The 19,424-nt window shown below is 47.6% G+C and overlaps 11 protein-coding genes across 14 annotated transcripts; 6 read left to right on the top strand and 5 right to left on the bottom strand.

Annotated features, from left to right (window-relative positions):
- Window positions 1-116: 116 nt before the first annotated feature.
- On the bottom strand, window positions 117-431 carry FOXG_18406 (uncharacterized protein; the record flags this gene model as incomplete). Its single annotated transcript, XM_018398480.1, has 2 exons — window positions 117-256; window positions 320-431. The coding sequence occupies 2 exons, from the start codon at window positions 429-431 to the stop codon at window positions 117-119; spliced, it is 252 nt and encodes an 83-aa protein (XP_018236489.1).
- A 262-nt stretch (window positions 432-693) lies between these two features.
- On the bottom strand, window positions 694-3,810 carry FOXG_02795 (nitrate reductase-like protein; the record flags this gene model as incomplete). The annotated part of the gene is made up of 5 exons (XM_018380261.1): window positions 694-1,352; window positions 1,400-3,141; window positions 3,196-3,429; window positions 3,485-3,595; window positions 3,650-3,810. 5 exons carry the CDS (start codon window positions 3,808-3,810, stop codon window positions 694-696), a joined length of 2,907 nt encoding a protein of 968 aa, XP_018236488.1.
- Window positions 3,811-4,233: 423 nt separating this feature from the next.
- On the top strand, window positions 4,234-5,577 carry FOXG_02794 (uncharacterized protein; the record flags this gene model as incomplete). The annotated part of the gene is made up of 2 exons (XM_018380260.1): window positions 4,234-4,827; window positions 4,888-5,577. The coding sequence occupies 2 exons, from the start codon at window positions 4,234-4,236 to the stop codon at window positions 5,575-5,577; spliced, it is 1,284 nt and encodes a 427-aa protein (XP_018236487.1).
- An 11-nt stretch (window positions 5,578-5,588) lies between these two features.
- On the bottom strand, window positions 5,589-6,296 carry FOXG_18405 (uncharacterized protein; the record flags this gene model as incomplete). The annotated part of the gene is made up of 1 exon (XM_018398479.1): window positions 5,589-6,296. The coding sequence occupies exon 1, from the start codon at window positions 6,282-6,284 to the stop codon at window positions 5,589-5,591; it is 696 nt and encodes a 231-aa protein (XP_018236486.1). The 5' UTR covers window positions 6,285-6,296.
- Window positions 6,297-6,892: 596 nt separating this feature from the next.
- FOXG_02793 (uncharacterized protein) lies at window positions 6,893-8,600 on the bottom strand (the record flags this gene model as incomplete). The annotated part of the gene is made up of 3 exons (XM_018380259.1): window positions 6,893-6,924; window positions 7,035-7,240; window positions 7,303-8,600. The coding sequence occupies 3 exons, from the start codon at window positions 8,598-8,600 to the stop codon at window positions 6,893-6,895; spliced, it is 1,536 nt and encodes a 511-aa protein (XP_018236485.1).
- Window positions 8,601-9,532: 932 nt separating this feature from the next.
- On the top strand, window positions 9,533-11,169 carry FOXG_02792 (uncharacterized protein). The gene is made up of 2 exons (XM_018380258.1): window positions 9,533-10,874; window positions 10,928-11,169. Exons 1-2 carry the CDS (start codon window positions 9,599-9,601, stop codon window positions 11,068-11,070), a joined length of 1,419 nt encoding a protein of 472 aa, XP_018236484.1. The 5' UTR covers window positions 9,533-9,598; the 3' UTR covers window positions 11,071-11,169.
- Window positions 11,170-11,753: 584 nt separating this feature from the next.
- FOXG_02791 (uncharacterized protein) lies at window positions 11,754-13,188 on the bottom strand. 4 transcript variants are annotated; one of them, XM_018380255.1, is made up of 6 exons: window positions 12,953-13,188; window positions 12,763-12,892; window positions 12,393-12,701; window positions 12,294-12,345; window positions 12,180-12,245; window positions 11,754-12,130 (listed from the first exon to the last, which is right to left on the bottom strand). In XM_018380255.1, exons 1-6 carry the CDS (start codon window positions 13,105-13,107, stop codon window positions 11,997-11,999), a joined length of 846 nt encoding a protein of 281 aa, XP_018236481.1. In that variant the 5' UTR covers window positions 13,108-13,188; the 3' UTR covers window positions 11,754-11,996. The 4 variants fall into 4 exon arrangements, with proteins under 4 accessions (XP_018236481.1, XP_018236480.1, XP_018236483.1 ...); XM_018380254.1 differs by having other exon boundaries at window positions 12,763-13,188; XM_018380257.1 differs by having other exon boundaries at window positions 12,180-12,345.
- A 1,212-nt stretch (window positions 13,189-14,400) lies between these two features.
- Window positions 14,401-14,718, top strand: FOXG_02790 (peroxiredoxin (alkyl hydroperoxide reductase subunit C); the record flags this gene model as incomplete). Its single annotated transcript, XM_018380253.1, has 1 exon — window positions 14,401-14,718. One exon carries the CDS (start codon window positions 14,401-14,403, stop codon window positions 14,716-14,718), a length of 318 nt encoding a protein of 105 aa, XP_018236479.1.
- A 321-nt stretch (window positions 14,719-15,039) lies between these two features.
- Window positions 15,040-16,197, top strand: FOXG_02789 (uncharacterized protein). The gene has a single exon (XM_018380252.1). The coding sequence runs from the start codon at window positions 15,117-15,119 to the stop codon at window positions 15,969-15,971; it is 855 nt and encodes a 284-aa protein (XP_018236478.1). The 5' UTR covers window positions 15,040-15,116; the 3' UTR covers window positions 15,972-16,197.
- Window positions 16,198-17,278: 1,081 nt separating this feature from the next.
- On the top strand, window positions 17,279-17,842 carry FOXG_02788 (uncharacterized protein; the record flags this gene model as incomplete). The annotated part of the gene is made up of 1 exon (XM_018380251.1): window positions 17,279-17,842. One exon carries the CDS (start codon window positions 17,279-17,281, stop codon window positions 17,840-17,842), a length of 564 nt encoding a protein of 187 aa, XP_018236477.1.
- Window positions 17,843-18,788: 946 nt separating this feature from the next.
- On the top strand, window positions 18,789-18,896 carry FOXG_18404 (uncharacterized protein; the record flags this gene model as incomplete). Its single annotated transcript, XM_018398478.1, has 1 exon — window positions 18,789-18,896. The coding sequence occupies one exon, from the start codon at window positions 18,789-18,791 to the stop codon at window positions 18,894-18,896; it is 108 nt and encodes a 35-aa protein (XP_018236476.1).
- Window positions 18,897-19,424: the final 528 nt, after the last annotated feature.

Genomic DNA, 19,424 nt, shown 5'->3' with positions numbered 1-19,424 from the left:
ATAATAATGAAAGTAATCCTCAAGATATAGAGCGCAAGTCGTGAAATTGTCAACAGTATACCTATCCCAACACTAATTAAAAAGAAAGAAAGAAGAAAAAAGAAAGAGGCATCTGATCATAGGGGAATGAAGCAACACTTGATAGGTATAGGGCAGGGAATAATAAAGCAGAATCGGCCACGACACCAGCCGTCACAGTCTTCACCGCCTCTTAGACTGAGCTCAGGCTCCGGGTTTCCTTGAAGCTGCTGTGTATCTAAACGAGCGAATTATTAGCTCTTTATAACAATTTCAAACTTGGAATATTGCCAAAACATACCTGTAGGCTCGTCTGCTCGTGGTTGAACCATTTCCATGGACTCGGGGGTGTATCCCTGCTGATTTATATCTGCAGGCTGAGCAGTTGGTTGAGGTGTTGAGACTGGAGCCATATTTGAAGAGATTTAATACAGAGATTATAATTATAAATGGCTAGGATGTGAAGAATACCAAGACTCTTGTTATGGCAGAAAGAAGAATGACCCAGCGCCTTGGCTTCGGGTCCACGACCCATATTTACCAACAGACTGGACCCATCGCTTATCTGCCCGAAAACTTGGAAGTGAGATCATGGCGTCACCATATGACCGCTATCATAGACTAGCTTGACCTCATAAAATGCTCACACTGAGACAATAAACTTATCTAACCTAACTAATCGACCTTGCAGGGCACTAAAAGCGCCTGAGGAGCCCTAACCTTGATCTGCGTCGTCACCCAATCCTGCATCCTCTTAACCTGCGAAATCGCATACAGCACCGCCTGGAAGAACTCCTTATCCCATATCGCTTGACTAACAGGGTTCAGCGCTTCCAGCCCAACGCGCAGATGAGCCAAGTACACCTGCAGACTTCGCAGCGCTTCCAACACTTGTAGTTGACTTGGTGTATCATCGCTCTTGGGGAATAATGAGTCGCGCAGCGTATGAGCGGCGTGTCTACCACGGGCTTGGTTCTCACCGAATTTATCAACCTGTGGTTTGAGGCGTTTGGTTGTGTCTTTGGTGATTTGGATGAGAATTCGAACGCCGGAGTGAGCTTCTGAGTCGGCTACTAGATGATCTAGCAGCTGTTCTGTGATGTCGCGCAGGAGGAGAATTGATTCGTAGGTTTCGCCTAGCCAAGTCTCCAATTCACGCTCGCGGTTGTTGAGATCACTCTCTGTGACGTTCGAATTGCTTGCGTCGTTCTGTTCTGCTTTTGCCAAAGCTTCCGATTGCCGTTCCTTTGCCGTTGGGCGATCATCTGGGACCTTTTCGATGGATATTGCACCAGATTTGAAGGTCGGCTGCTTCGATATGGGGTCCCATTCGGCTACAAAACTGTCAGCTATAACGTCGGTGTACTGCTGGATAACATACTGATCGTGAGCTCATTTGCGGCTCGTGCCCTTCCATCCTTTGTGTCCCAGTATCCAAAATGGAACGGGATGAAAGCTTGTCCTTGAGAAATCTTGCCGACTTTCACCTTCATCTCAACCTCGCCCCGCCTGGACTTGATTACCACCATGTCTCCTGTTTTAACATCATAAGTCTCAGCATCCTTCTCAGATATTCGGATCTCAGGCTCGGGACACGCTTTCTGCAGTGCAGTTCTCCCTGTTTTGGTCCTGGTATGGAAATGATACACATTCCGTCCTGTCGAAAGCCTCAAAGGGTACTCATGATCCGGATCTTCATATGGGGGTATATAGTCGCACGTCTTGAGAATTGCACGACCAGCTGGCCTGAGTTCTTTGTAGTACTCTTCGGAATATGGCACACCAGTCTGTAGATCATGACCATAACTTTCGCAGTAGTCAATGTCTGTAAAGAAGACACCGTCGTCGAAGAGTCGCTCTTTGCCAACGGGATACTGGTCGTTGCAAGGCCACTGGATACCAGAACCGCCTGTTAGCTTCGCATAAGACATGCCTGTGTAATCGCAAGGTCTGCCTGCAGATAGACGTTTCCACGCCTCAAAGACTTCCTCTGGTTCCGTCCACGGAGTGAGAGGCTCGTCTTCTTTATTCTTGAACTCCATGCGACGACTATAGTCTAGAAAGATTTCAAGATCTGGCTTCGCCTCTCCAGGCGGTTCAACGGCTTTGTGAGACAAATGCACCGTTCGGTCAACGTTTGTGAAGCATCCTGTCTTCTCGCCCCACTGAGCAGCTGGGAGGACAACATCAGCGATAGAAGCTGTCTCAGTCATGTAGATATCCTGGCAGATGACAAAGAGCTCCGGTTGAGTAAATACATCTCGAACTTTGGGAAGGTTGGGCAAGCTGACGAGGGGATTCGTCCCAGAAACCCAAACCATTCGAATAGAGCCCTTCTCCATGAATGTCAACATGTTATGGATATGAGTAGGCTCATTCCAGTGCGGCACCTGGATGTTGTTGATATTCCACAAGTCTGCCAGTTCTTGCATATGCTTAGCGTTCTGGTGGTTTCTGAACCCAGGGAACTCGCCATCACAGCCGGTCTCGCGGTTATTCTGAGCAGTTGGTTGACCATTCATCTGGAAGATACCACTCCCTGCCTTACCAATGAGACCGCGAAGGAGGTGAATATTGTTGATTTGACACGCGCTAGCTGTCGCTTGATTGGACTGATAGACACCTTGAAGAGCTGAAGAGAGAAGACTTGGCGTTTGGCCGAGGATACTAGCAGCCTCTTCAATCTTGCTTGCTGGAACACCGGTGATTTCTGCAACTCTCTCCGGATTGTAGCCTTCAACTGTGCTTCTTAGAGTTTCAAGACCGACGACATGCTTTGAGACATAAGCTTCGTTGATCCAGCCGTTCTTGAACATGAGATGCTGAATACCGTTCAGCAGCGCGAGATTGGTACCGATCTTTGGGGCCAAGTGCAGTGTAGCTTTGGAAGCACTCTCACTGTATCTCGGATCCACGACGATCAACTTTGGGGGAGTTGGGCCAGCAAGTCGATCGAGAACTCTTGACCAAAGCACAGTCTGGGTAGCTGCCATGTTATGCCCTACCATGAAGAGGCAATCCGTGTAGTCGATATCAGTGTAAGAACCAGGCTGTCCATCGGACCCAAATGACTCTCTCATTGAAGCTGCCGCTGTTGCAGTGCAGAGTCTGGTGTTACCATCCCTATAAAACTGCATTAGTCTACCTTCTTCCTCTGGGGAACAATGAGATGCTCACATGTGAAGGGTGTTCAGTCCAGCTTTTCCAATCAAGGCAAGAACATAGTATTCCTCAAGAAATAGCTGCCCACTGGTGTAGAAAGCGATACTATGGGCTGTGAGTTTCTCAACGAGTTGTTTTGACTTTTTGACAATGAGATCCATGGCTTCATCCCAAGTTGCGCGCTCTAGCTTGCCGTTTCGGCGGATCAGGGGATGAGTGAGCCGTTCTTTGCTGTTGATTGCCTTCCACCTGAATAATAAACATTAGCAACTGAAGTTTGAGTAAGTCTCTAGTCCTGGCTCACCCATTGAGACCTTTGGGGCCCAGTCTCCCTTTGTTGACACGGTCAGTGGCACGGCCTCTCACACCGACGACCTTGCCATCTTTTACACCAATGTCAAGCCCACAGCCATTACTAGATATCTACTGTTAGAACAATTCTCAAATATGACTGTAGCCAGTTGCTTACCTGCACAGCACACATGCACTCTGCACCCATTTCTCCGGCTCCTCATCACAAGCATGATCAACCCTCGTAGGCCACTGATGAACATACGGTGTTCTCGGCCCCCAAATATCTTCAATCGAGTCTCGCGAGCATATCGAGGGAGCTTCACTGCACGTATCCATCTTAACGTCGTTCATCAACTCAGGGTGCTCGTCCGAGATTTGCCAAGTTACTAGAGGCAGATGGACAGCAAGATAAATCGGTAAGAATTTCTAGGCGTTGACAGCTCCCCCAGAAAATTCGTAATGCGACGCAAATGACTGGGCCTTACCGACAAAGTGGTACCGAGGATAATTCGTCAAGAGCGCATCGACGATTGTCATGTTGACAGGATGATGCTAGCCTGACGTTGCCAGTGACGTAAATGACTGTTTCCGTGATAAATAGTAATTTCATTGACGAGTTAAATGTCAAAGATTTATTAGCGTGTTTGGTTTGGCTATCATGATCCGCATCGAGACAATGCATCTCCGGCGCGCAGGAATCATGAATATCTAGCACTGCCGACCGGGCTGGCTGGCTATTGAGAAAACATCACTATAAAAATGACCACAACATTCTTATTCGCACGCTCAAAATTGGAGTCGACAGCCAAGGAAGTCCAAAAAAGCCGAAGAACAAAAGATTATTATGAAGTCGTGCCAATTGAAGAAGCTGTCGGGCGCGTCTCGGCATGCGATCACTTCAGTCCCATCTCAACACCAGAGTTCGACACATCCGCAATGGATGGCTACGCAATTTGCTCAGCGAGTACAAGATTAGCTTCTGCAGAGCACCCGGCTTTCTTTTGCGTCAAAGGCACAATCGCTGCTGGCGATGACTCCCTCACTCTCCCTTCGCGTCATACGCGCGATGGACCCGAGCCTTCCTTCGAGATCATGACTGGGGGACGATTTCCGCAAGGTGAACTTGGAGAGGTATTTGACGCATGCGTCAAGGTCGAAGACACTATCAGGATTGCGGCAAAAGAACCAGGGCTCGGGACGTGTATCGCCATCAGCAAGCCAATACCAAGATACGCCAATCGTCGGTTCGCTGGTGGAGACATTCAGAAGGGAGATCTAGTGATGAAGAAAGGAGTCACTATCGGGACATCACACATCATGCCCCTCGCATCTGTAGGAATTAAAACGACCCAGGTGCGCAAGAAGCCTAGAGTCTGTATCTGGTCGACCGGCAACGAATTGACCTCTCTAAAGTCTCATATCAGAGACGTCAATGGAGTATACCTGACGGCAGCGTCGAAAGAAGCCGGGGCCGATGCAACCTTTGGCGGCTCAATTACAGATGAAGTGGATGCTCTTGTTCAGACCATAAAAGACCGATTGGGATCATCGGCGGTGGATATCATGATTACAAGTGGAGGTGTATCCGTTGGAAAGTTCGATCACGTCCGTCAGGCACTGGAAACCCTTGGTGCAACCATCGTGTTCCACGGCGTAGCTGTCCGTCCGGGCCATCCGGTTCTCTTCGCACTACTCCCATCTGCCTGGGGTGAGGTAGCTTTCTTTGGGTTACCCGGTAACCCCGGCGCAGCAGCAGCCTGCTTCAAATTCTTGACTGTCCCGTATATAAGCCATCTTCTGGGTCAAGAGCCGGAGAAGCCTGTACTTGCGCGCTTGGAGAACCTCCAACTAGGTAGTTCATCACGGAAGAGCATTATGGATGCGCCCAACAGAGGACTCAACTGTGACAGGTTCAGACCTGGAGTTCTGCAAATGACAGGTGGCGAGGGACTTACAGTCCACGAGGCTGCTGGGGTATTGGGGCCATCTAAGATGGCGCCTTTCGTGCAGGCAAATTGTTGGATTCACATCAAGGCAAACGAGGCCATCGAAACGGGACAGATGGTATATTGCTATCCCATGGGTGACTCTCTGGTATCCTGAAATACATCACTTTACAGCACCTCCAAAGGCTCTTCCATGAAATTGTCTGTCGGCTCATCTATCAGTGATCTCAGCGCATCTTCCCATTCCGACTTGATGTTTACGTTTCGTAGTAATGCCTCCGAGTCTTCAGGAAGATACGTGTGACCGTCAAGTTCCCGAACAGCCTTGCTGGGACTGAGTTTTCCTGCTTTGCAGTTCTCCTTGAGATGGCTGATAGCTTCTGGACTCCATATCCCCAAGAGAGGCTCGCAGAAGCCTTCGTGGTTTTTAAAGCATGTAACAGGAGGTTTGTAGCGTGATTGTAATTCTTGAAGGGCAGATGGAGTGATGCAAGGATAGTCACAGGCCACAACCAACCAAGTCGCCTCAGGATCTGAATCATAGGCAGAAAGTATTCCCGTTGCTGGCCCCTTCGACTCATCCCCTTGACTCGATTCCAGGTCCAGAATAATCTCGATGCTATTTTCTCCTGGAGTGGCTTCGTACGAAACCTTGCTGGCGTTCTGTAGAAGCTCATCCATCTCCGAATCTTGAGCAAGAGAAATGTAGACAGTCTCTGCCTCAGGGCATGCTTTGCGTAAAACCTCGATTTGGTGTTGATATAAAGGGCGGCCATCAGGCATGGTCAGGAGATGTTTCGGAAATCCCATTCGAGTGGATTTTCCACCCGCTAAGATGAGTGGCTTCATAGCTGTAGATTTCATATTCAGTTAAACACTTGCTTTAACATCGACGGAATACTCCAATTGAGTCGGAGCCGGGAATATAGATATACACAAATAATAACCGAGGGCCGATCTCTTTGGATGATAGGCCCACCAAACGAAACTCTCATGGGAAGCTCATAATGACGTGATGATGAGTAGAAAAGTCACAAAAAGCCCACGAAATCAGATCATGGAATGGGTTAATTTAGATACAGATTGCACAATCCACTATAATGTCAACTAGATTTCTTATTGTTATCCCAAGGTAATTGAGTCTCGAAAACTACCTCAATAGAATGCTCAATCGTTAACAGTGTGAATTCCACTAGAACTACTCCACCACGAGCTAATGAAGAGCAAACACCCTGAACCCAGATCTCGGAAGACCCCGTTTCCAAGGAACATATTCATCAATGTAGCACTGACCTACAAGTAAACAATGCTGAATCGGAAAAGATTGAGCAGCTCTCTCCCAAACCAACATCCATTCATCATAGTCATCATCATTCACGGCTCTAAACCGTGCCCTCATTGGTCCTTGTGGACAATCCGAAATGTTCGCTTGCTCAAAGGCGCTCGTAATTAAGTTATCGAGGTGATCAAAATTATTCACTTCTTTCGGCCGCAGCACCGCGTGCTTGTAGCAGTCAACAAGCATAGCCACTATGTCGCCTTCTTGGGACTCCTCTGGGACGAGTGCACAGTGGTGGCTTGAGGTGATGGCAAGTCTCTTGCCAGATAACGGACTTGTTTCGGGCTTCTTGACGTGATGGATGAGAGCATCGGTGATACGTTGGACATCGCGTGGTCCAGCCGTAGGATACTCTTGAGCATTGGCCGCATCAACCCAGGTCTTGAAGGACTTTCTGAACAGCTTTTGCCTCTGTTCGTCATATTTGGTCCCTACTCTTTTGCACGAGTCCAAAATTGCTGCTTCATCTTTGGTTAGGGATCTGTGACGACAGACAGGTCAGTCCACAAACGTCATCTATTCTCGAGATAGAGCCGTATTTACCTTATGTCTTGGAGCAGCTCGAGGGCCACAGCCTTGGACTCCTCTTGAGCCCTAGCTTCATCATCACAGCTTGAAAATGCATGACTTGACGCCTTGATCCTGGTCACCTCAAATCCGCTAATGGCTAGGACTGGTGGTGCGGATAGCAATATGCGATGAGTGCCTCCAAAGGAGACATAGGAGCTATCATCACCACCACCGAACTTCCTACCCACTTTGTGTATAGTATCCCAAGAGAGCTGCGACCTAGACCAACGAGGACACCAAGACGGGATTCCGGGCGCGGTAATGGGAGAAGGGTTCATAGCATGCGAGAGGAGACTCTCGATACCTGTGGCATCCAAGAAATACCGAGCAGTATCAACCGACACGCGCGCAAGATCTCTATCGTAGTCGACCTTGATAAACCTATCACACCTATCTCGATCCGAAACAACACCAAAGTGACCAAATACGATATCTCGAGGATCAGTGGCCCCGATTCCTCTCCGACAGGAAAGAAGCGAAGATAGTGGTGCTTCAAACGCACCGTATCGTCTACTGTTCATGTCCTCCAAGGGAGTTGCGTTTCGAGGCTGGCCCTGCTGAGCGATGCTATCAGAGAGCGTGTCAAGTAACATGGCCACGACGACATTCTTGGTGTCGACAACCTTGCAGAAGTGGTGCCACCGGATTCGCAGGTTATCGCATTGAACCCAGACATCTGTGGAAAGCACGAGCTCCTGGAAAACCCAGACTCTACGGAACCATGGCTTTGATAGTAGGTCGCGTCGCATACCGTCGATCTCATCCGCTGCCAATGAAAGCTGCCCAAGGTCTGACGTGTTCCCATGCATCGTGGTCTGACTTTGAACCTTGAGATCTATGAACAGTTTCTCAAACCCCGGAGGCGACTTGCCGAGATGAATTACAGTATGATGCGCAGTAGAATATATCCTACCCATGAGCGTGACTTGCACACCCTTTTCAGCATTATTTGACTGATCGATGCACAAAGCATCTGCCCATATCCGACAAACTCGGCTCTTGTCGCGCATGTCCCGGAGGGCAGCGTCCAGGCTGGCAGTGATCTCCTTGGCGCTACCACCTAGGTGTATCACGCCCCTCTGGCTTGCATCACCCCAGACGTAGGACAAAGCAGTGTAGGGTTCGATCAGGTCATAGTCACAATCCGAGAGTGTAGCGTGATGTAACGAGCCCTTGAGATCCGCGCTGTGGCTTAGACTAGGCTCCAGATGAAGGAGTCGGAAAGAATCTAGGTGCTCGAGAGGTCTGTACTGAAACATGTTGGAAGGCATTATGGAAAGATTACGGGCGTAGTCGAACAGCCCTGCCAGGGTAACAGGAAAGTTTCAACGGCGACATCGCAGAATTGTAAAAGCTGCAGATGCAGATGCTGATGTTGTCAGCCTCTTTCTGCCCAATCAGTCGGTGCCTAATCAGCGAGCCATGTCCGAGTTCCATCTGGATTCGATCTATAATTGCAATGCAACTTCAGCTGAGGGTCACTGGCTCGAGCCACCACTCCATTCTTTTGTCTAGCCCACCAAGCATAAAGCCGTGGTATTTCCCCCCATAAGCCGTTTATTTAGGTGTAAAATCCACCACCGACCAGGCATCACGATTGCATCTCATTTTAACAAATTACTTAATTAAGATAGACGGGAGATCCGACGGGAAAAGATCCCTGAAGGTTATTTTTTTTATTACGCTAACATGCAATTTATGCTTCATCCGAATGAAAAGGAGATTCTGTTGCTAACTGAGACGTGCGCGCATGTCATACAGGTGGAGAGTTGATGCAGATTGATAAGGATGGCAAGACATTTCATTTGTGCCAGGGCCCAGGAACCGTAAAAGATGGCGGAAGCTCTTGAGGATGGTCTGAGAGATTAACAATTCTTTAAAACGTTCTATATAGACTTCGTTGTTTCACCAAATTAGACCAGAAAGTGTGTACAGTAGTGCTAGGCCTCTCCTATCCAAATATCCATAAGGATTGTCTATCAGCGACATTTTCCCTGCGCGTATCTATCATTGCGTACTCGCGCCACAAATGGAAAATTAAGCGCAGAGTAGAGCTGCTAATTAACAAGCAAGTTTTGATGTGATTAGAGGGTGTAATGCAGTCAGCTGGCGAGCGTGTAATGGGAGGACGCATGCTGAGTGGACGTGGAACCTACAGAGCCAAACTTCCACCAAAGTACTTATTTATTGAAGTATGTAGTGGCGCCCTGTGCATCTCTGGTATATCTTGGCATACTGGAAGGCCTTGTGCATAGTTAAATCATCCATAATGACTCGCCAAGACTTGACGCGAGTGGAAGTCTCTCTTCATAAACACGCCAATGATGCCTGGATAATTATTAATGGAGATGTCTGGGACGTTACCGGCTTTGCCGAAACACATCCCGGAGGTGAAGATGTCGTTGAAGAGCACCACGGAAAAGACGCCTCCGAAGTCTACAATTCCGTCCACGGCCCAAAGCTGGCAATGAGCTATTTTGGAGAGACGAAACTTATTGGAAGAGTCCCAGAATTGTTCCGAGCTCAGGATCAGCAGGCTTTGGAAAACCCCAAGCTCATCAAAAGTCCTCCGCCGCTTGACTCCATCATAAACCTGCAAGACTTTGAAGATGCTGCAAGATCTTGTCTCAACGAACGATCCTGGGTATACGTTTCCGGTGCCTCAAATGACTGCTACACAGTGTCCAAGAACGCCGAGATGTATCAGTCAGTCTTTCTGAGACCTCGAGTCTGTAGACCTATTAGTCAGGTGGATACAAGCACAACGGTACTGGGTCACCGTTTCGACGTCCCTATCTTCAACGCTCCCGCGTCCTTGGCCATGCTGACGCACCCGTCCGCCGAGGTTGGGTTGGCAAAGGGACTGTCTGCGTCCGGAAGCACCATCATAATGCCTACACTTGCCTCATATTCACTAGGCGAGGTTGTTGAGGCTCTGCCCCAGAACCATCCTTTCTTTTTCCAACTGTACATTCCCCGAGATTCCCTAGCATTGGCCAAGCTCTTGGATGAGATTCGTCGTGCTTCACCAAAGGCTGTCATGGTAACTGTGGATCTGCCGGTATTTAGTAAACGAGAGGCCAACGAGCGTTACGAAATGAGAATGGCGAAAGAAAAGGGTGAGTCAAAGAACAAGAAACAGACCAAGCAGTCCCGCGCCGCCAGCGCAGCAATCAACCCGGACGTCACATGGGCCCAGATCCAAACCATCAAGGAAAAGTTGGGAATACCCATCTTTGTAAAGGGGATACAGTGTGCTGAAGACGCCATCAAAGCCTTGGAAAGCGGCTGCGAAGGAATTTACATATCGAATCACGGCGGGCGTGGTGTCGACACCTCGCAGCCAGCGCTCCTGACTCTGGCTGAGATCAACATGAAGTGTCCACAGCTCTTGCCCCGAATGAGTGTTTTCATCGATGGGGGTATTCGTCGAGGCACAGATGTTTTCAAAGCCATCTGTCTCGGTGCGCACGGTGTCTGTCTCGGCCGACCTTTCTTCTATGCTCTGATGTACGGAGAAGATGGAGTGCGGCATCTGATGAACAGTGAGTAAGAACAATGAAGTCATAACTGACCGAAGCTAACTAATTCTCACCAGTCTTGCGAGATGAGCTGGAAAACGTCATGCAGCTGTGTGGAATCCAACGCTTGAGTGAGGCTCACCCAGGATTACTGAACACCAAGGCCCTCGTGACCATGGTTGATACGGGCGAGCTGCTCAAAATGGGGAGCAAACTGTAAGGTGATCAGGTATAGTGCGTTTGTATATACCCGGCACAAGTAGTTCATATTTCTCTATGCATATAAAAACAAGTGTAAAAGCCTCTGCATGACCGTAACCAACGTTCGCAAGAACTATATCCAAGTGAGCTGTATGCATATCGACACACCCAAGAAGAGACACACTCCGTCGTCTCCGCACATCAGGGCATAGAAGAAAGGTCAGTTAGCTTCCTTAGCTCCTAGCATGCTTCTTAGACAGCTTGGGCGTTGCGAGAGGATACAAAGGCTTGAGGGGCACTCGCCATGAGAAATCTGTTCATTTTTATGACAAGGATCAATCATCCAGGCAGAACAAAGTCATCCATTCTCATAGTTATCATCATCCACGGCTTTCAACTCAACCGAGCCCTCATTGGTCCTTGGGGATAGCCCGAAAAGTTTGCTTGCTCAAAGGCGCTCGCAATCAAGTTATTGAGACGGTCAGCATTCTTCACTTCCCAATATCCCAGCAGCTTGTTGGACTGTAGGCCCATCTAGACAGTCTCCATTAGTAGAGGACTTAGACACGAAAAGGACTCTGTCTCACCCCTTGTCCCGATCCCGTTGCTCAAGCTCGTCCTTTCGGTGCAAATTCTGTTAATCCAAGTGGCCAGGCATCACCATTGCATCTCAATTTGAAAATTTACTTGATCAACTTAGACTGGACAAGATATCATTCTAAATTTTAACATTTAATCTTTATGGAGACATTTCAAACCTTTGATGTATGCCTCAAGTAAGCTATGGGTATCATCGTATGAGACAGCAGTCAGACAACACTACTTGCCATGGCGCAGAGAGCAAAACACAAGCCCCAGATGCAACCAAAGCAGAATGCATGCCAAATTGCTGTCATGCCTCAAAGCACACTGAAGCACAAGATATCGTCAAAACCAAGGCTCCGTTCAGTCTTCGAGAACTTTTCCCACTGCACTCTCAAAAAAGGCAGTCTCAAATTCCAGGGCCTGGCGGAAGAGCCCATTGGCAACAGCAAATGTCTCAGTGTTGTTGTTGGCGCTCAGCACTTCCTGCAACTCAACTACTCCCAGTTAGTTAGGCAATCACCAGAGCGGGCCACTCGCATCTACCGGACAGCTTAGCTCCATAGCTCCAGTCAAGGTTCGGAGAAATCCACTCATCGAAGAATTTTGTCCCTTGACAATATCAGTTCATGTTTTCCTGAAATGAGCTCCTGTACGGACCTCTCACTGTGCTAGACGACTGATTTAACTGATACGCAATCTCAGCCCATCCCTGAAATGCGTCAGCATAAGTTTACACCGCTGCCATGGGCTTCTCACGTAGATGCAGGGGACTCTTGATACGCTGAAGAGATACCAGCCGAGTTTTGTATTCTCTCCCAGCCAATCGACATATTGTCGTAGAACGGGCTCGAGCTTCGCGTTTTTGACGACGGTGCTGCTCACGTTGAGATGGTCAGGACTTGTAAGGTCCTGACGAAAATGACTTGCGTATTCTAGGTCCGAAGTCATATCCAGAACTGTTTCGTTGATGGCAGATGTCTGGCCAGCGGCAGATTCGTCCGGATCCAAGGATTTCAAGAGATACGCCTTGTGAGGGACTGTCAAGGTGAGATAGTAATAATCTGGCTGCAACAGATTTAAGCAAATGCAGCAAGTCAATTAGGATCGTAAATGGTTAAATACGGACTATGAAATAGTATTGCAGTGACTCTAGAGTCCCTTTGGAGGTTTGTGCCGCTTGGGCAGCAGTGAATGCATTGTTGAGAAACTTTGTCACGAGGTCACAGTTCTGTCTCCAGAGCTGGGCGACGAGAGTCCTTGTGGGCAAATAAGTATTCTGAATAGCCAACTGAAGTAGAAATACCGAATATACTGACCCATCCTGGACTTCAGGGTTATGGTGAGGACACTCGACAGGAGTAATAATCGGCTCAGCAGTGGCTGGGACCTCTCGACGTTCATGTGGCAGTGCTGCGGCCGAGATTGCAAGAGTGGGGAGGACGAGAAACATCCGGGACCAGCTGAGCGACATCGTGATCAACGGTCCAGTAGACAAATCTGAAATCGCTCACTTCTTTCACGGGTAAAAAGACGCAAGGAAGCATGATGGCGCTGGAAGGTCTTTATATAGGTAGGTAGTTAATAGGGAGTCCCTTGGTTCTCGCAAATTATTGTTCCATTCGTGATATTAAAATGTCTCAAAAACCTGCAGGTGTGTTACACAACATTTCAGCTCCGGATTAACTTGTGCTCAGGCGTTAATTTCTTTACCACCCTCTTTTGTTTTGTTTTCTTTTATCTCATTTATCATCCTGGTAATCAATTTCACTCAAGTGTCCATATCTTGCCCATATCCTCCTAAAACTAAAAAGAAGCCACCACTCGCCGAGTCCCTTATAGTGAGGCTGTAGGTAGGTAATACGGGAATGTCACTAAAGCTTACATGGAGGTTTTAATTGCTTCCTTCTATCAAATGTTACGTGAAATGATTCAAATAAACTGTACATAAAAATGATCGAGAGTAGCTGATTGCGCCCCGTTGCCTTCGACTCTAGATAGCTGTAATGGAAAGCCTCGCTCCCTAGTACCAGATCCTGCTGAGGCCGCCACGAGGGTGAATGGCCTTTCCACTTCTAACAACACTCCAATCTCCTGTTTCCTCGTAGGTTCCCGGTAATCCTAGAATCAAGTATATTCTCAATCAACCATTTACTTCTTCCCGTGTTGTCTCGTTCCAGTCTTACAGGTGGCTAATTCCCTTGCTCTTGGTTCGGGAAGGGGTCCGTTGCCGCTGCATTCAGCAGGCTCGAATGAAAGACATTGCGAATTATCATTGACGTCGGCAGTTCTAGACGAAAGGTGAGATGACCGAAAGTGTCTGCGATTGTGAATGGGAACGTGCAGTTCGGATAATTTCTTGCTTGGCCGGTTGATCTTCAAGTCTCTAGTAAATAACAACAAGAACTTGCCGCCCTTGGCAGAGCCATGGCCCTCACTACTGACGGATGGATTGACGTTCATAAGCTCATCGAAAACAGCTGGACGATTCTTTTCTTTTGCCTGTGGACTTCGCCCCAGTCTGCACCAGAGCCTTTGCAAAGCTGAAGCCGGAGTTCGATAAGAGGAGGTGTGAAGATGATTGGACTGCTAAGTATTCTCGTTATCATTCTCATGCAGAGGTAAAAGTATTAATGGTCATGATTAGAGCGCCAATGATCTCAGCTCTCACGACAAGTGTGTAGACGACATCAAAAAAGTCTCAAACACCAACCTCCAATTCCCCATCATCGCCGACGCAGACCGTAAAGTCGCCTTCCTCTAGGATATGTTCAGCCAAGAAGACCTCGAAAACATCGCAGCGAAAGGCATCGCTTTCACCATCCGCTCAGTCTTTGTCATCAACCCCTCCAAGAAGATTCGACTGACTATGATGTATCCTGCTCCAACTGGTCGGAACTCAACTGAGGTTCTGCGTGTGACTGATTCTCTTCAGAGTGGTGATAAGGGGGGCGTTGTTACGCCGATTGATTGGCAGGTTGGCGAAGATGTTATTGTTCCGCCTTCTATTTCGATGGAGGATGCGAAGAAGAAATTTGGTGATGTTAGGGAGGTTAAGCCGTACTTGAGATTTACCAAGGCTTAGTATTTTTCATAGCATAGTGACATGTTCATAATTAATGAATAGAGTCATATGATTTATGAAACTAACGGCGCCGTTATGAACACGCAGTTTATGGAGATGCAGTGTCAACTATGAGCGTGTAACGTTTACGACGGTGCACAAAATTCCAATAATGGTTTCATCTCGTTACACATGATTCATGAGTAAAATGACCTATGTTGAACAAAGTCTTCGTGTCTCACTTGGTGGCTGGCCTCGTTCCTCAGTGCGGGGGATCTTTCCCGGTAGATGTCCATTGCGTCATGGACCTAGCTCTACTGGAGTCGACATTGAACTGCTCCCTCTTTAATGAGACCCAACGTTTCATGAAGCAATTGAATTTTGGTTATACCATTTGTGTCATTTATTCCAGTTAAGCCATGGAGGACCAAACTAATACGCTCGTTTTACAGACTCATCGACGTGTTACACGCTCCATGGTCAAGAACGATGTGAGTGACACAAAAGTCATCAAAGTTGAGAAACGCAAGACAGCGCCACGAAAAGTACCCACTGGAGTAGTACTCTCGGCATCGCGAATCCCTCCAATCTCCAAGGAGCGTTTCGGTCTGATCCAAGAAACCGTTGGAAGAGATCTGTACAAACTTCTCGTCGCAGCCGTTCTCTGGAACAGGACTCGAGGATCCCAAGCCCGCCCTGTTTTCCAAAAGCTCATAACTCGGTACCCAACACCAACTCACCTCGCAGAAGCATGTTTCTCCGACCTTGCAGATCTCATCCGTCCAATAGGACTCTACAACTCCCGCGCCGCTCGGTTCATCGCCTTCGCTAAGACATGGCTTGAGAAACCGCCCAATAAATCAAGGCGGTACAGAAAGCTGCATTATCCCCTGCAGGGCGATGGTTTAGACATTGGAAAGGATGAAGTCTTGGATGAAGATGATGTGAGACAGGGCTGGGAAGTGGCACATTTGCCGTCACTTGGTCCGTACGCCATTGATAGCTATCGGATCTTTCATCGAGACATGTTGAGGGGTTCAGCCGACGACTGGAATGGCTTGAATGCAGTGCGGGGTTTTGAGCCTGAGTGGAAAAGGGTTGTGCCACTTGATAAAGAGTTGAGGGCTTATTTGCGATGGATGTGGCTTAAGGAAGGTTGGATATGGGATCCTGAAACTGGTGGTAAAATCAGAGCTTCAGAAGAAAGAATGGAAAGAGAGCGTAACCGGTCGAGGAGCTTGTCTCCGGAGGGGTTTAGAGTGCCCCGTCGATAAGCCCTGCAAATATTGTCTTTCGATAGCCGAAAATGATTGGGCCTTGAATATTGGTCAATCATGTCTCAGACACGCTTCAGCTCCAACTCTCGAAGATGACTATCTCGAATCTGAACCATTGTCTTCCTCCTTGCATTAGTTTTCTTCTCTCGCCTCACAGAGCTATTCAGCTGAGCGAAAGTCCCCGACCTGCATAGAGTGGTGTCATAGATCAAGATTCTCCCTGCATAAGAACTGATGTCTTACGACTGCACTGCCGGATAGAAATCCTTGCATAGCGGCTGTGTAAGTGAGACACGGCATACACATTCCTCGAATTTTGTCCGACGGCCCGCAGAGACAAAGTACCCGGTATCAATCATTCCATTATGTGTAACACAACCTCTGTTGAGAGTGGATGCTCCTTGCTTCCCAGTTAGGTTGTTATGAGGCCCTCATTGTGGGGTTGGAAGGAAGGTGTTTTCCCGGGATTATTTCCTAACGGGCAACAGCCGTGATATGAATGAGTTTAGTGATTTATCAAATCAATGTCAAGGGGCTGGCAGCTTTCTAGTGCATGAGCAGTGCATATGCTGCCACAAAGCCCAAGTGCAACAAATATAGATTCCTAACTTCATCTACTTCGTCGAGACATTTGCTTTGGTTTAAATGACGTCTAATATTACCTGTTGCAATCACAGAAAATCAGCGGAAGCTTGATGATTTGGTATTGCTAAGTTCTATATAGTAAGAATGCCGAGGCGTTGAACAACTTTCAATTCACCCAGATAATCCTTCTCTCACCTAGAAACGTCTTAGCGAAACGGCGCTCCGAGCTCGGTATTTCCAAAATCTGTTCTCTTCATGGCTCAAGTTGATGGCTGATAATCGCCCCATGTATATGCCTTCTTCGTCCCACTGATCCCTCTTCATATGGTAACGAGGCTTCAGTGTACTGCTCATCACTGAATAAGCTTCCGCCTCCAGAGAAGCCTTGAATGTTAATATCATGGCTATCTAGAAGTAAAGTTAAATCTATTGCAGCGTCTTTCCACTTTAAAATTTATATCTAGGTATATAGTGTCCTCAATTGTCCTTCAACAGAACATGTCAACCGCATAACTTTCTCTCTTTAACTCAAACTCTCCACAAACACAATCTTCTAAACCCAAAAAACCCTGGTATCTGTCATGAGGTTCAAAATATCGCTCTCCCTCTTGTATCTTCTAGGACTTCTGGGACACTTTGTCGTGGCTGGCTTTATACCGAAGCCCCCACCTTATATCGTTCCGGGTCCAAACGTGAAGCCGACCAGCAACCTTCCACCCATGCCTCACGATCTATATGGTGAACCTGATTGGGCCCACAGCTGGCACCAGCCAAAAGATGAGATTGAAGCAGTTCGTCAGCTGGATCTGGACATTCAACAGATCGGCCTATACCCAATCATCATTAGAGCTCGACTTAAGAACGCAGGACCATATCACGTTAGATTCTGGGGGCCTGGGTCTCCGATAACCATGAGAGCTATCGAATATGGGCTCTTCAAGATCTATGCTGATCAGCTGAAGTGGAATTTCGGGGAGGCGACACAAGAGCGCGAGGAGAAGCACAAGGGCTTGCATATGGATGATGATACTATCATTAAGCTGAATCCGTATATGGTTATAGAGCGCGACTTCGTGCTCCCAGGAAACTCCCAGACAAATGTATCATGGCATAAGATGTTAGAGAATGCGAAGAAGGTTAACGTCACTCTTCAGGGAGAATGGTTTGGTGTGAGGGCGAGAGGAAGGGACGCTTTTGAGAAGAGGTGCATGAAGAAAAAGATGATTTGGGCATACAAAGAGCTTGATTTCAAGTCAAACACCATACAGCTAGTCCTTCCATAACTGCCTTTTTTAACCTGGGGAGTAGAGATATAAGATGCAAGATTCACAAAGTTCTGTGTTTCCACTTGACTATGGGTTTATTTAAACTTTCACTTCATCGCCTCGAGTATGTATTCAAACGCCATATGTAGATGAATTTAGGTATTATTCTCAGAGATGTGGAGCCATCTAATAATTAAAACAGCATCTCAGGTACTGAAGTAGAAGTTTCATGTAGTTTTGGGAACATAACTTAGATTTCTTCGGGAACGTCGTTGTCATCCACTTGCATAGTCCAAGGTCCATGGCATATGAGCCTAGAAACCCCCCTCGCTCCCGCAAAGAGTGGCAATTGAACTTCAATGCAGCATTGGGCTTCAACACTAAGGCAGTGAAATGAAACATGGGTAGCACGGATATCTCGACTTCCGATAGTCCGCTGCAGGCGACTCGATCGAGGCACTTTCGCTTGAACTCTTGTAACACTGCATTACTGGTTGAACATAAACCCCGCGTCTTGCGACATTCCCATACTGCCACTGAACAATGTCGCAGATTGAAACTCCTGCCCGGAAGAATAGACATATATCCAATCTTCACCTATAGCTACAATTCTCTGTGCTCATAATACTATTGTAAATGTATAGAGACGATTTGACCGTCTGTATCTAAGTCCTCCTTCGCAGATTAACGCCCTTCGGCCCATTCTGTCTTCTCCAGAGCGTAGATCCTCCTTGCACAGTCGTCGTACAGACGGATCATCAAACAGCAGACAAGTGTTACCCCGGAACCGCTAGCTGCGAGGAAACCAAGGAGCTCAAGATGGAGGATTTGGAAGTCAAACGGCAGTTGCATATGTTAGGCATATTAAAACAGTGTAAAAACTCAAATTCCTGATCAAATTGCTCAACGGATTATCATCAGCATCAATTTGTCTCTCACTGGAACAAAACTTCAACCATCCAACATGAAGCTCTCTATCGTGTATACCCTCTTCCTCGCCCAAGGAATCATTGCCATGCCCAGGTTCCACACCAAAGCAAAGGCTGCCGGAGATGAGATTATATATGTTTAAAACAGTAAACTCTAGAATTACAAAAATGTTACTAGTCTTAGATTTAAACATATCACTAATCACAGCCAGCAGTCTTCGCATCAGAATCTCGAAGGGATCCTTTCATCCCAGAATTCTGCCCAAAATGTATGCACCAGTACCTTAAATGTCTCAGTTCAGCTAAGCACTATGTACGTCCAGCTGCGGCTGCCTGACAACACCAAAAGTTACCATCAGGGCCCTCGCGAGGATGTACACAAGTGAGACCGGATCGTCGATCGCTCGTAGTCATGTCTTACAACAGGGATCAAGCCGCTCCCTGCCCGTGCCGTCTTAGGCAGACCACCACCTCTATCCTCCTTGCATGGTTGATCGACGCAGGGAGGAGCATTCCTAGGACAGACCTGTGAGACATGCGGACCATCGGTAAGTAAATCAACGAATGGTCAGACAAGTTGCTGATCATGAGTGGGACATGTAGCACAGCGCATGTTGATGAACTCGATAAGTAGGATGATGGTTGAGTTGGGTGAAAGAAAAATCTATAAA

This window comes from Fusarium oxysporum, chromosome 8 (genome assembly GCF_000149955.1).
Source record: "Fusarium oxysporum f. sp. lycopersici 4287 chromosome 8, whole genome shotgun sequence".
Taxonomy (NCBI): Eukaryota; Fungi; Ascomycota; class Sordariomycetes; order Hypocreales; family Nectriaceae; genus Fusarium; species Fusarium oxysporum.
Note: the sequence above shows the minus strand (reverse complement) of the source record. Positions and strands in the feature narration are given on the sequence as shown.

What these genes read in the sequence shown, in the direction of transcription:
- FOXG_02792 (XM_018380258.1), top strand. Translation starts at nt 9,599, where the DNA reads ATGACTCGCCAAGACTTGACGCGAGTGGAAGTCTCTCTTCATAAACAC. An exon ending in AGTGCGGCATCTGATGAACA is followed by an intron (nt 10,875 to 10,927) that starts GTGAGTAAGAAC and finishes AATTCTCACCAG; the next exon opens with TCTTGCGAGATGAGCTGGAA.
- FOXG_02789 (XM_018380252.1), top strand. Translation starts at nt 15,117, where the DNA reads ATGGAGGACCAAACTAATACGCTCGTTTTACAGACTCATCGACGTGTT.
- FOXG_02791 (XM_018380254.1), bottom strand. Translation starts at nt 13,107, where the DNA reads ATGTCGCTCAGCTGGTCCCGGATGTTTCTCGTCCTCCCCACTCTTGCA. An exon ending in CACTGCAATACTATTTCATA is followed by an intron (nt 12,702 to 12,762) that starts GTCCGTATTTAA and finishes AATCTGTTGCAG; the next exon opens with CCAGATTATTACTATCTCAC. An exon ending in CAAGAGTCCCCTGCATCTAC is followed by an intron (nt 12,346 to 12,392) that starts GTGAGAAGCCCA and finishes GACGCATTTCAG; the next exon opens with GGATGGGCTGAGATTGCGTA.